The 12,889-nt window shown below is 43.6% G+C and overlaps 1 protein-coding gene across 1 annotated transcript in view; it reads right to left on the bottom strand.

Annotated features, from left to right (window-relative positions):
- The window catches only part of LOC126456309 (NPC intracellular cholesterol transporter 1 homolog 1b-like), a 124,669-nt gene extending 112,194 nt beyond the window's left edge, over positions 1 to 12,475 (bottom strand). Inside the window, exons 1-2 of the mRNA XM_050092060.1 lie at positions 12,387 to 12,475; positions 5,394 to 5,582 (exon numbers count right to left, since the gene is read on the bottom strand). Coding sequence (XP_049948017.1) covers positions 5,394 to 5,562 — 169 coding nt within the window. The 5' untranslated portion in view covers positions 5,563 to 5,582; positions 12,387 to 12,475. The remainder of the gene's footprint in view (positions 1 to 5,393; positions 5,583 to 12,386) is intronic.
- Positions 12,476 to 12,889: the final 414 nt, after the last annotated feature.

Genomic DNA, 12,889 nt, shown 5'->3' with positions numbered 1-12,889 from the left:
ACGGGTATCTTGCGACGTCCGCACCGAGCAGATGGAAAAAAAAAATCTCATTCTAATTTTACTTGCTTTCTTCCCAATAGTGAATTATTGTTTTCCTGATTTCAGGTCACAAGTTGTCGTTAACTAATTAAGAGGAGCACGAAAATGATAACACATTTTCTGTTTCAGTTTAACTTTCTTAATTGGCCGTACCACACAATCCTCGTCAGAGTGCTCGGGAGCATGGTATAAAATTAGATGTTGCTCTAACAATATTAGCGTCTCACTGACAATACGTAGGCACTGAGTATGATACGATGTGACAGAAAGTTTTACCTGCTTAGCTGGAAAGACTATAATAGCTGACACTGTGTATCAGTATTCTTGGTTTGGAAATGGAAAACAATCTATTCTGCAAAAATTTTGTCACTTGCAGACTGGAGGCATAGCTACAAGGTCAGAAAACTATACCTCACTCAATGAAACAGCTGTGGAGTGCGTTTCACGTATTATGATGACAGAACTGTTTTTAATACCGACTTTGGACTGGTATTGTGACATATAGTTAAGAAACAGTTCGCCGGCAAGACGAGAAAACAGTAGTATTTTTTTTCTGTTGAGATGGGCTATAGTAATGGAAGAGCATGCAATCACTCTTTACAACTCATTTTCAGTCTGCCATTAACTTCCTTTGGCTGATTTTATCTGTTTTCGTACGAGATGCATAACTTAGGTACTCCTGATTTTATACTTTAATCTTGGATTGAAAGTTGTATGGGATGAGTGGCTGGGAGTCCCCGAAGAACAGATTCAAACGACAAATTGTAAAGGTTTTTCTCCTTTCACTCACAGAGGGACGTCTCCTTCGCGAGGTGTGAAAGTCATGAACTCGTGTATCTGCTGGATGTAGGTGACTATTAATAGGTATTTGTGGTGTCATGTTTGTGTTGTATTATGATGAGAGCAGGTAGAGGATGAAGCCTGTTACCGGTGCGTAACGTATTCCTCTCGATTAGCAACAAGGGGGCCGTCGGGTTTGTCCACATCTGACAGACGGATCCTCATCAACGGCATCTACATGTACATTTATACTCCGCAAGCCACCCAACGGTGTGTGGCGGAGGGCACTTTACGTGCCACTGTCATTAGCTCCCTTTTCTGTTCCACTTGCGTATGGTTCGCGGGAAGAATGACTGTCTGAAAGCCTCCGTGCGCGCTCGAATCTCTCTAATTTTACATTCGTGATCTCTTCGGGAGGTATAAGTAGGGGGAATCAATATATTCGATACCTCATCCAGAAACGCACCCTCTTGAAACCTGGCGAGCAAGCTACACCGCGATGCAGAGCGCCTCTCTTGCAGAGTCTGCCACTTGAGTTTGCTAAACATCTCCGTAACGCTATCACGGTTATCAAATAACCCTGTAACGAAACGAGCCGCTCTTCTTTGGATCTTCTCTATCTCCTCCGTCAACATCGCATGTGATCACTTCGTTAGACACCGTGAAGAGGTTTGGAATTAAATCCTGGACATTGCTACGAGTTCTGGTGATCAATAACTTCGCGCCACCATCTCTCCTCCCCTTGCCGGCCAAATACTGATGGTATAAATTTCTTTCACTACCAACTTTCGAACCACCCTCTGACTTAGGCGCCAGTGCGCCAATGGATCTCTCAGCCACATAGGTGCAAACGGACCTTAGTCGGCTGGTACTTCCTGGTACGCACAGCAGCTCCGTGAACATGTTCCACATGTTATTAAGTAAGCACTGGTCTGAAGGTGATCGATTGTACTGAAAACGGTTACCGAAATTAATTAAAAAATAATTTTTAAATGAAAACACCGCCATTAGACTGTATAGTTGTTTATTGAATTACGACTCAGGTTTCATCCTTTTATGACATTTTCAAGTGACTGAGTTTATGTCATTAACAAATATTGCAGGGGATCAAGCTCATATTGTCCTCCAGTATGAGTTAAGGACAAACTTAGTCTCTCGAAAATAGCATAAAAGGCCGAAACATGGGTCGTAATCGAATAAACATTTATACAATCAAAGGGCGGTGTGTTCATTTAAAAATTAATGTATGACTGTTGCTCAGCAACATCAAAAACTGTTTAGTAAATAATTGTTGCCATCTGGACTGACTTTTTCTGTTATAAATACTTTTTTAATGTTTTTCTAATGGTCTAAACTCTAAATCAAGGGTGGGCAATCGCCTCTGGCGCGCGTTTGGTTTCATTCCGGCCCCCGGAGGAAATTCCAGTTGAACATAAAATACAATACTCTCAAAAACACCTGTTCTGTGGCATAATTTGTTGGCATGACGTGTGGGGAAATGGGAGCCATCCGTATCGGTCCGTTATCGCATCAACATTAACGTCACAGTCTACATCTGCATCTACATGGATACTCTGAAAATCAAATTTAAGTGCCTGGCAGAGGGTTCATCGAACTACCTTCACAATTCTCTATTATTCCAACCTCGTATAGCACGCGGAAAGAATGAACACCTATATCTTTCCGTACGAGCTCTGATTTCCCTTATTTTATCGTGGTGATCGTTCCTCCCTATGTAGGTCGGAGTCAACAAAATATTTTCGCATTCGGAGGAGGAAGTTCGTGATTAGAATTTCGTGTGAAGATTCCGTCGCAACGAATAACGACTTTCTTTCAATGATTTCCAACCAAAATCGTGTATCATTTCTGTGGCACTCTCCCTCATATTTCGCTATAATACAAAACGTGCTGCCTTCTTCAAATTCTGACGGCGGTTGTCTTATGGCTATAAATCACTTCGTACACTTTCGCAGACACTCTAAGTAGCTCATATTATAGCCAGTAGCCTCAGCAAGTAAGACAGAACCAGTCCTACTCCATCTGGATGCTAAAAACTGAGTCATAATATATTCCATTGGAACAATAACTGATAAAAATTCTAAAGCAGGAAAAAAATTGCATCAATGTGAAGTATCGGATGTAGCGCATACCATATTGCATAAAATAGTGGCTGACATGTGACGTGTAAGAACCCCAAACAAGAAACCGATGACGTTACAAAATAGAAAATTTAAAAAAATACAATAAACCTCCTAGCTACGAAATATTACAAAAATGTCAGGCAGCACAAAATGAGAACACGAGTCCGGATGGAGTACTAAAATATCTTGATTTGCTGTTACGTCTAGTAGATAAGAAAATCCATCCGAGTGATTCCATTATTCCAGCGTAGTCTGGCCAACCTTAGCAATAAAAGCTTAATTGCCCAGACGATAGAGCTGCCTCTTTGTGTCTCAGCGATCAATGTAGAGATTGAAAACCTTACATACATTGCTGTTATGAATGGCAAACACTCTTTACGAGATTGACTTGTCTAAAAGTCTGTTATCTCTCTTAGCTGCATTTCCGATACGGAAAATAATTATGCACGTTTGCCCTTCGCCGGCCGGTGTGACCGAGCGGTTCTAGGCGCTTAAGTCTGGGACCGCGCGACCGCTACGGACGCAGGTTCGAATCCTGCCTCGGGCATGGATGTGTATGATGTCCTTAGGTTAGTTAGGTTTAAGTAGTTCTAAGTTCTAGGGGACTGATGACCTCAGATGTTAAGTCCCATAGTCCTAAGAGCCATTTGAACCATTTTGATGAAAGGACGAACAGCAACAAATCACCAAATTCACAACAAAAGGATTATTACGTAGTAATAAGTTATACTGTCGGTGGAAGACAACACTCAGAGCGCATTACGTAACACGTGAATGCTGTGATTTTGGTGTATTCTTTAGCATTGTTCACTATTACCACATTAGTTGACCGATTGTAAACGTAACTGCCAGAATAAAAGTAAGTAACCATAACTCTTTCAGCTGGCGGACTCACGGGAGTGAAATCCGTTACTTGAATTCGGAATAAAGAATTTACAGACATGATAGTAAAAACCGGGAATACCATTCCAGTAATCTCTTTCGCTAAAGTGGAAAATGGTTAAGCATTACATTTGCTTGATACTTGTTCTTGGAGCAAGGTGGTGGATGTTGAATAAAGCATTAGAAGATATACGTCCTCGTTAAAATTCTGCGGATTTCTGGAAACATTACATGCTGAATGAAGAAGTAACCTGACATGACAGAGTACAGACACAACGTAATATAAAAATACTATGTCAGATATTAGCATCCAACTGAGTTATGATTGATTCTCTCTTACTTTCTGAGGTTATTGGCTATAACACGACGCTATTTAGCGCGCCTGTGGTCTAATTTTCACTGAAGTGGATAAAAGTCTACAAAATGATTTATACCCATAAGACTGTCTGGCTCACTGAGAAAGTAGTTCTCTTGATTCTCTTGTGGAGGTTTTATTGGTCTGTGCCAAACCAGTATATATTTTTAATACTTTCCGATTTTCTATACTTTATTATCTCCATTTAGTACACGGCTGCGTTTACTACCCGTGTACTTCTTGTACGCAGCATGAGCAACTCCGCCTCCTACGTTTTTACTGTATGATGCATGTATGTGGGTTTCATCCAGTTTCAGCGGATGTGGATGGCGCCGCGTATTTGACAATGGAGTCTGCTGTCTATTTACACAGATGTACGTACTTCTTGTGAGACTAAGCCAATTATTAGTTTTTGAATACTTCTTGTCTGTTGTCGAGGTGAGGTGTTTTACAGGACACCGTGCGAGTCTCTTTAAAAAAAAAAATTGACAAGGGCAACTACCTGCTGGGGCATTCATGTTTTTTTTGGCGCTGTTTCGCGTATGTTTAACATCTTCTTTATCAGTTAAGTTGCTTTTTTAATACATGTTTTACACATTGAGTGTGTTTTGAGCATTTAGTGCATAAACTGTTTACTGGCTTCTGAACACTTTATCGGCCATGTTTCTATATGTTTTACTCGTATCTTTTAAGACGCCGCACAATGTTTCTACAAACTCTGACGAGGGCGTTTTCCCGCTGCGACATTTGTATGAGCGGAATCCTGTGAGTTTAACACCATATTTGCCAGTAAATGTTTGTATTTTTCTTGTTAGTCCAGTTTTGCTAAATCGGAATCATTTTTTTTCTCGTTGGGCAATTTGAAGATGCCTTGTATAAGGCGAAATGCATCACTGGATTATAAATAAAATAAAAAAAATCACTTTTACAACCAAGGCTGTTTGTTCTTTCATATTGTTACCACTGGTTGGTGTACGACACTACCAAGGATTGGAATACGTTTCGTATTTCAATATTTTAAGGATGTTATGTGGCGGCAGTACTTTCATAATTTTTTCAAAGAGGTTTCGTCCAATTTGCGTTAAGTTAGGGACCCAGTGTGTACACTTTCAAAGCTAATTGCTAGTATTTGTTGCTGGGGAGGCAGAACTGAGTATTACATTGCAGCACAATAATTTTCGGCACGGAATACGAACCTTGTTGAGTTTCTTCATTTATTTTCGTAGACGCTGGTTCCATAAAGCGGCTCTGATGTGGATCGCACGTCAATCCACACAGGTGCTTGCGGAAGTTGTTCAAGCACGTAGGACAGCGCTTCAGCAGGCCCTCAGCCACGCTCAGCTTCGCTTGCATCGAAACGAGCATGGGCCCATCGCAGCACAGAGCTGGAAGAAGGGAGATTAAGCTTTAACATCACGTCCTGTTTCTTGACACTAAAAAAAGAACTGTGAGCCGTAACTTAAGTAAGAAGGAGAAAAAATACAGACAACTGAAAAGATCTGTGGAAAAATATGGTATCTTATAAGCAAACACAAATGAAGAATGGAAAATACATTTTGTAACATTGTTTCCATACAAGGATATTCGGCATTCAAAACCCTTTCTAGGGTGATCCCCTGTTCTTGTCTGCTCCGCTTGCATCCCTTTGTTACCGCGTCACGTGCCCGCAACATCAGGCGGCATCCAAGGTCGCGGTGGGCAGAGGTCATAGTGTTAGGGTGATTAATGTATCTATTCCTGTTTTATGGCGTGTTCTACACGGAATGGTGATCTGCTGCTGGGGATCTTGCCACTATAGATTTACTGAATAAATATAGGCCTAATCTAATGTAATGGACTGTAAACAAATATTTTACCGATGAATGGCCTCGATGGGTCGTAGATCGGACACTCTATGTATATTTAAATCATTTTTATTCGCTCTTAACCTTCAGGCCAGATGGCAGTTATAAGAGTCGAGGGACATGAAAGGGAAGCAGTGGTTGGGAAGGGAGTGAGACATAGTTGTAGCCTCTCACCGATGTTATTCAATCTGTATATTGAGCGAGCAATAAAGGAAACAAAAGAAAAGTTCGGAGTAGGCATTAAAATCCACGGAGAATAAATAAAAACTTTGAGGTTTGCCGATGACATTGTAATTCTGTCAGAGACAGCAAAGGACTTGGAAGAGCAGTTGAACGGAATGGACTGTGTCTTGACTTTTGATATTTGGGGAGCAAAATAACTGATGATGGTCGAAGTAGAGAGGATATAAAATGTAGACTGACAATGGCAAGTTAAGCGTTTCTGAAGAAGAGAAATTTGTTAACATCAAGTATTGATTTAAGTGTCAGGAAGTCGTTTCTGAAAGTTTTTGTATGGAGTATAGCCGTGTATGGAAGTGAAACGTGGACGATAAATAGTTTAGACAAGGAGAGCTAGAAGCTTTCGAAATGTGGTGCTACAGAAGAATGCTGAACATTGGATGGGTAGATCACATAACTACTGAGGAGGTATTGAATAGAATCGGGGAGAAGAGGAGTTTGTGGCTCAACTTGACTAGAAGAAGGGATCGGTTGGTAGGACATGTTCTGAGGCATCAAGGGATCACCAATTTGGTACTGGAGGGCAGCGTGGAAGGTAAAAATCGGAGGGAGACCAAGAGATGAATACACTAAGCAGATTCAGAAGGATGTAGGCTGCAGTAGGTACTGGGAGATGAAGAAGCTTGAACAGGATAGAGTAGCATGGAGAGCTGCATCAAACCAGTCTCAGGACTGGAGACCACAACAACAACAGCTGTTCAGGCTGGAGTAAAGCCTTTGTCAGAAAACCTCCTTTGTTAGGTGAGGCATTGGCATTTCTACCACCAGTCTAACCTACTGAACAGGGCGTCGAACTGTCGATACATACTGGACTATACCTATCTGCCGTGTGCCAGCCTGCACCGCACAGATGGTCTCAGACAGTCCATTATGACAATAAAGGTAAGATGATGGTCTCTCCATCCTCTGGACACACTGCATGGTCTGGGAGCCCTAAATCACTGTGTATATTTACGTTTATACTCCGCAAGTCACCGCACGGAATGTAGCAGAGGGTACTTCTGGTAATAGTATTGTTTTCCCAATTGCTTAATCCATTCAAGAATGGTGTGAGGGTAGAAAGACAATATACAGACGGCCGTGTGCTGCCTAATTTCTCTGATTTTGCTCAAATGGTTCAAATGGCATTGAGCACTATGGGACTTAACTTCTGAGGTCATCAGTCCCCTAGAACTTAGAACTACTTAAACCTAGCTAACCTAAGGACATCACACACATCCACGCCCAAGGCAGGATTCGAACCTGTGAACGTAGCGGTCGCTCAGTTCCAGACTGTAGCGCCTAGAACCGCTCGGCCACCCAGGCCGGGTCTGATTTTGTCGTTGTGCTCATTTCGCGAGACGTTTGTGGGAGGAAGTAATATATTGCTCAATTGTTGTTGGAACGTTCAATTTCGGAATTTCGGTGGTCACTCTTTCCTACATGCCAAACGCCTCTCATGTAGCGTCTGCCACTGGAATAGCGTCTGAACATATTGGAAGTGCTATCGCGCTCGTTAGACTATCCTTTGACGAAACATGCCCTCTTTCCTCTATTTCTTCTGTTAATCCAGCATCGTAACGGTACCACACTGACGAGAAGCACTCAAGAGTCAGTTTCACAAGCGTTTTATAAGCTACCTCTTTCAGGGATGAATTACACACATCAAACAAAGTTTTGCATCACCTCGATTCCGAGAGTTCCGGAACCTGTACAGAAAATTGGAATAGAGATCAACATAAGCATCATTTCCGCCCTTTACATTGCTCAAGAAAACCACATATTGCATGTTGTACCAACATACAGCGAGACCTTCAGAGGTGGTGGTCCAGACTGCTGTACACCGGTACCCCTAATATCCAGTAGCACGTCCTCTTACATTGATGCATGCCTGTATTCGTCGTGGAATACTATCCACAAGTTTATCAACACACAGTTGGTCCAGATTGTCCCGCTCCTCAACGGTGGTTCGGTGTAGATCCCTCAGAAGAGGTTGGTGGGTCACATTGTCCATAAACAGTCCTTTTCAGTCTATCCCAGTCATGTTCGACAGGGTTCATGTCTGGAGAACATGCTGGCCACTCTAGTCGAGCGATGTCGTTATCCTGAAGGAAGTCATTCACAAGATATGCACGATGGGGGGCGAGGGGGAGGGGGGCGAATTGTCGTCCATGAAGACGAATGCCTCGTCAATATGCTGCCGATATGGTTGTACTACAGGCCGGAGGATGGCATTCACGTACCGGATAGCCGTTACCGTGCCTTCCATGACCACCAGCGGCGTACGTCGGCCCCACATAATGCCACCCCAAAACATCAGGTAACCTCCACCTTGCTGCACTCGTTGGGCAGTGCGTCGAACGCGTTCAGCTTGTCCGTGTTGCCTCCACACACGTCTCAGACGACTGTCTGGTTGAAGGCATATGCGAAACTCATCGTTGAAGAGAACGTGATGCCAACCCTGAGCGGCCCATTCGGCATGTTGTTCGGCCCATCTGTAACGCGCTGCGTGGTGTCGTGCTTGCAAACATGGACCTCGCCATGGACGTCGGGAGTGAAGTTGCACATCATGCAGCCTATTGTACACAGTGAGTCTTAACACGACGTCCTGTGGCTGCACGAAAAGGATTGTTCAACATGGTGGCATTGCTGTCAGGGTTCCTCCGAGCCATAATCTGTAGGTAGTGGTCATCCACTGCAATAGTAGCCCCTGGGCGGCCTGAGCGAGGCATGTCATCGACAGTTCCAGTCTCTCTGCATCTCCTCCATCTCCGAACGACATCGCTTTGGTTTCCTCCGAGACGCCTGGACACTCCCCTTGTTTTGAGCCCTTCCTGGCACAAAGTAACAATGCGGACGCGATCGAACCGCGGTATTGACCGTCTAGGAATGGTTGAACTACAGACAACATGAGCCGTGTACCTTCTTTCTGATGGAATGACTGGAACTGATCTGCAGTCGGGCCCCCTCCGCCTAATAGGCTCTTCTCATGCATGGTTGTTTACATCTTTGGGCGGGTTTAGTGACATCTCTGAACAGTCAAAGGGATTGTGTCTGTGATACGAGAACCACAGTCAACGTCTATCTTCAGGAGTTCTGGGAACCGTGTTGATGCAAAACTTTTTTTGATGTTTGTATATTTTCTCTAGATACTTCCTATGAATTTCAGTTTAGCACCTGTTTTTCGTACCACTTGTTTCATTTGGTAATGCAACTTTAGGTTACTCTGGATGTACCAATCCCTACAGCTGTGCCACGGATTTGTAATTCGAGACAGTTTTGTGCCCGGCCGCGTTAGTGCTGCTCTCGTACTAGCACCTAGGTAGAAAGCGCCGTCGGTGGCATGAGTGATGTAAGGGAAACACGGTGCCGAAACCGTGAAGGGTGGACTATGGAGCAATGGAAGAAAGGCATTTGGTCAGATGGGTCTTGTTTCCAATTTAAGACCGAGTTAACGTCCCAAGAGTGAATGAAAAATGGCGGAGGTTTTCTAATGGCTTGGTCAGCAGTGTCGTGGTACTCCGCATGATTGCATTACTTGCATTGCTGCCAAGGTTTGTATTATCGTTTTGTCTGGTCAGGTCCTTCCCACGGTACACAGTTTGTTCCTCAACGGTGATACTGCGTTCCAAGACGATAGGGCTTCTGTACACATATCTCGAGTCATCCAGGACGTGTTTTGCGAGCAGGAGGATAAACTGGCACACCATAGTCAGCAGATCTCAGTATTACTGAGCCTTTGTGGTCTACTCTGGAGAGAAGGGTGCGTGATCGCTGCCCACCTCCACCATCGTTGCCTGAACGTGCCGCTATCTTGCGGGAAGAACGGTATAAGAGTCCCATGAAAACCATACAGGACCTGTGTTTATCCATTATGAGCCGACTGTAATCTATTCTGAATGCCAACTGTTTTCCTAGCCATGATATTCGATTGTGTTTTTGGCGTGCCCATATTTCTGTCCAACCCTGTATTTCCAGGAGACCAGTCGTTCTATCCTATTCACATGCTGACACTGAGCCCTTTGAAGCCACGAGGCTCAAGGCGTTTGCTTAGGCGTATGACTGCTGTCTGGTCACAAAATCTTACTTTTTCGTGTTCACCGTATCTCTCTGCATACAGGGTGTTACAAAAAGGTACGGTCAAACTTTCAGGAAACATTCCTCACACACAAAGAAAGAAAATATATTACGTGGTCATGTGTCCGGAAACGCTTACTTTCCATGTTAGAGCTCATTTTATTACTTCTCTTCAAATCACATCAACCGTGGAATGGAAACACACAGCAACAGAACGTACCGGCGTGACTTCAAACACTTTGTTACAGGAAATGCTCAAAATGTCCTCCGTTAGCGAGGATACATGCATCCACCCTCCGTCGCATGGAATCCCTGACGCGCTGATGCAGCCCTGGAGAGTGGCGTATTGTATCACAGCCGTCCACAATACGAGCACGAAGAGTCTCTACATTTGGTACCGGGGTTGCGTAGGCAAGAACTTTCAAATGCCCCCATAAATGAAAGTCTAGAGGGTTGAGGTCAGGAGAGCGTGGAGGCCATGGAATTGGTCCGCCTCCACCAATCCATCGGTCACCGAATCTGTTGTTGAGAAGCGTACGAACACTTCCACTGAAATGTGCAGGAGCTCCATCGTGCATGAACCACATGTTGTGTCGTACTTGTAAAGGCACATGTTCTAGCAGCACAGGTAGAGTATCCCGTATGAAATCATGACAACGTGCTCCATTGAGCGTAGGTGGAAGAACATGGGGCCCAATCAAGACATCACCAACAATGCCTGCCCAAACGTTCACAGAAAATCTGTGTTGATGTGACTGCAATATTTGCGTGCGGATTCTCGTCAGCCCACACATGTTGATTGTGAAAATTTACAATTTGATCACGTTGGACTGAAGCCTCATCCGTAAAGAGAACATTTGCACTGAAATGAGGATTGACACATTGTTGGATGAACCATTGGCAGAAGTGTACCCGTGGAGGCCAATCAGCTGCTGATAGTGCCTGCACACGCTGTACATGGTACGGAAACAACTGGTTCTCCCGTAGCATTCTCCATACAGTGACGTGGTCAACGTTACCTTGTACAGCAGCAACTTCTCTGACGCTGACATTAGGGTTATCGTCAACTGCAAGAAGAATTGCCTCGTCCATTGCAGGTGTCCTCGTCGTTCTAGGTCTTCCCCAGTCGCGAGTCATAGGCTGCAATGTTCCGTGCTCCCTAAGACGCCGATCAATTGCTTCGAACGTCTTCCTGTCGGGACACCTTCGTTCTGGAAATCTGTCTCGATACAAACGTACCGCGCCACTGCTATTGCCCCGTGCTAATCCATAAATCAAATGGGCATCTGCCAACTCCGCATTTGTAAACATTGCACTGACTGCAAAACCACGTTCGTGATGAACACTAACCTGTTGATGCTACGTACTAATGTGCTTGATGCTAGTACTGTAGATCAATGAGTCGCATGTCAACACAAGCACCGAAGTCAACATTACCTTCTTTCAATTCGGCCAACTGGTGGTGAATCTAGGAAGTACAGTACATACTGACGAAACTAAAATGAGCTGTAACATGGAAATTAAGCGTTTCCGGACACATGTCCACATAACATCTTTTCTTTATTTATGTGTGAGGAATGCATAGTAAGCAAGAGACCTGGGTTCGGTTCCTGACCTTGGTACAAATTTTCACCCGCCGCTTCAGCCTACATACATAAAATAACTTACGTATATATGCGTCGGAAGTTTGCGAAAGAATAAAGACAGGAAATTTTTAACTGCTATCCATGGAAACGAAGAGCTGAAAGGTGGAGAATCAAGGTTAGACAGCAATGAAGAGATCAGAAAAATCGTGGAAATGGGAGGGAACTAATTGGAAGCTATTGAGAGGAATAGTTTTTATGGTGTGATCATTAATAACGAATGGATAACGACAGGTTTCCGACGAAGTTATAGAGATGGATTGCAGAGGAAAAAGGAAACAAGATCGACAGCTTACCATTTCGAAGGCGTGGACTGTTAAGTCCGCAATATTCGGAGGTTCAACAAACAGTGCTGGTTAGGCAGATATAATACGATTGGCTCGTATGCACAGCAGGTGTTACTTACTAGCATATTTTGCTTCTTGGTCCACCAGAAAGGGACACGTTTGCTTTAAGTACTCAAGTGAGTCTTTGTCGGTCAAGTTCTGTGCTGTTATGTTGGTATAGCAGTTGAACTTGTTGCCTGCGCCGTCATCGTAACATTCACCGTACCATACGCAGTGACCCTCACTCTCTTCTTGCTGAAAGCAGAAATGTAGTTTAGTTCTAAAGCAACTGGAGACGTATTCAGGAATTTTATTAAAGAAACGGAAAAGCAAATGATGAAAAGAGAGCAATGAATGTGGACTCAGTATGTTCCTATTTTCAAAATTGGCACCACGAACGGAAAATATCTGGAAACTATACAAATCTACAGCATTTCTTGGTGTCATACAACGTATATAACAGTTACTGTGGTAGAACAACAACACGTCTATAGTAAAAATGCGAAAATAAGGCAACCAGTCATAATTTCGCTGAATAAACTATTATTTAGGCTTAACTATTTTCGGAATAAGGTAATCAGCC

Source organism: Schistocerca serialis, chromosome 2 (assembly GCF_023864345.2).
Source record: "Schistocerca serialis cubense isolate TAMUIC-IGC-003099 chromosome 2, iqSchSeri2.2, whole genome shotgun sequence".
NCBI lineage: Eukaryota > Metazoa > Arthropoda > Insecta > Orthoptera > Acrididae > Schistocerca > Schistocerca serialis.
Note: the sequence above shows the minus strand (reverse complement) of the source record. Positions and strands in the feature narration are given on the sequence as shown.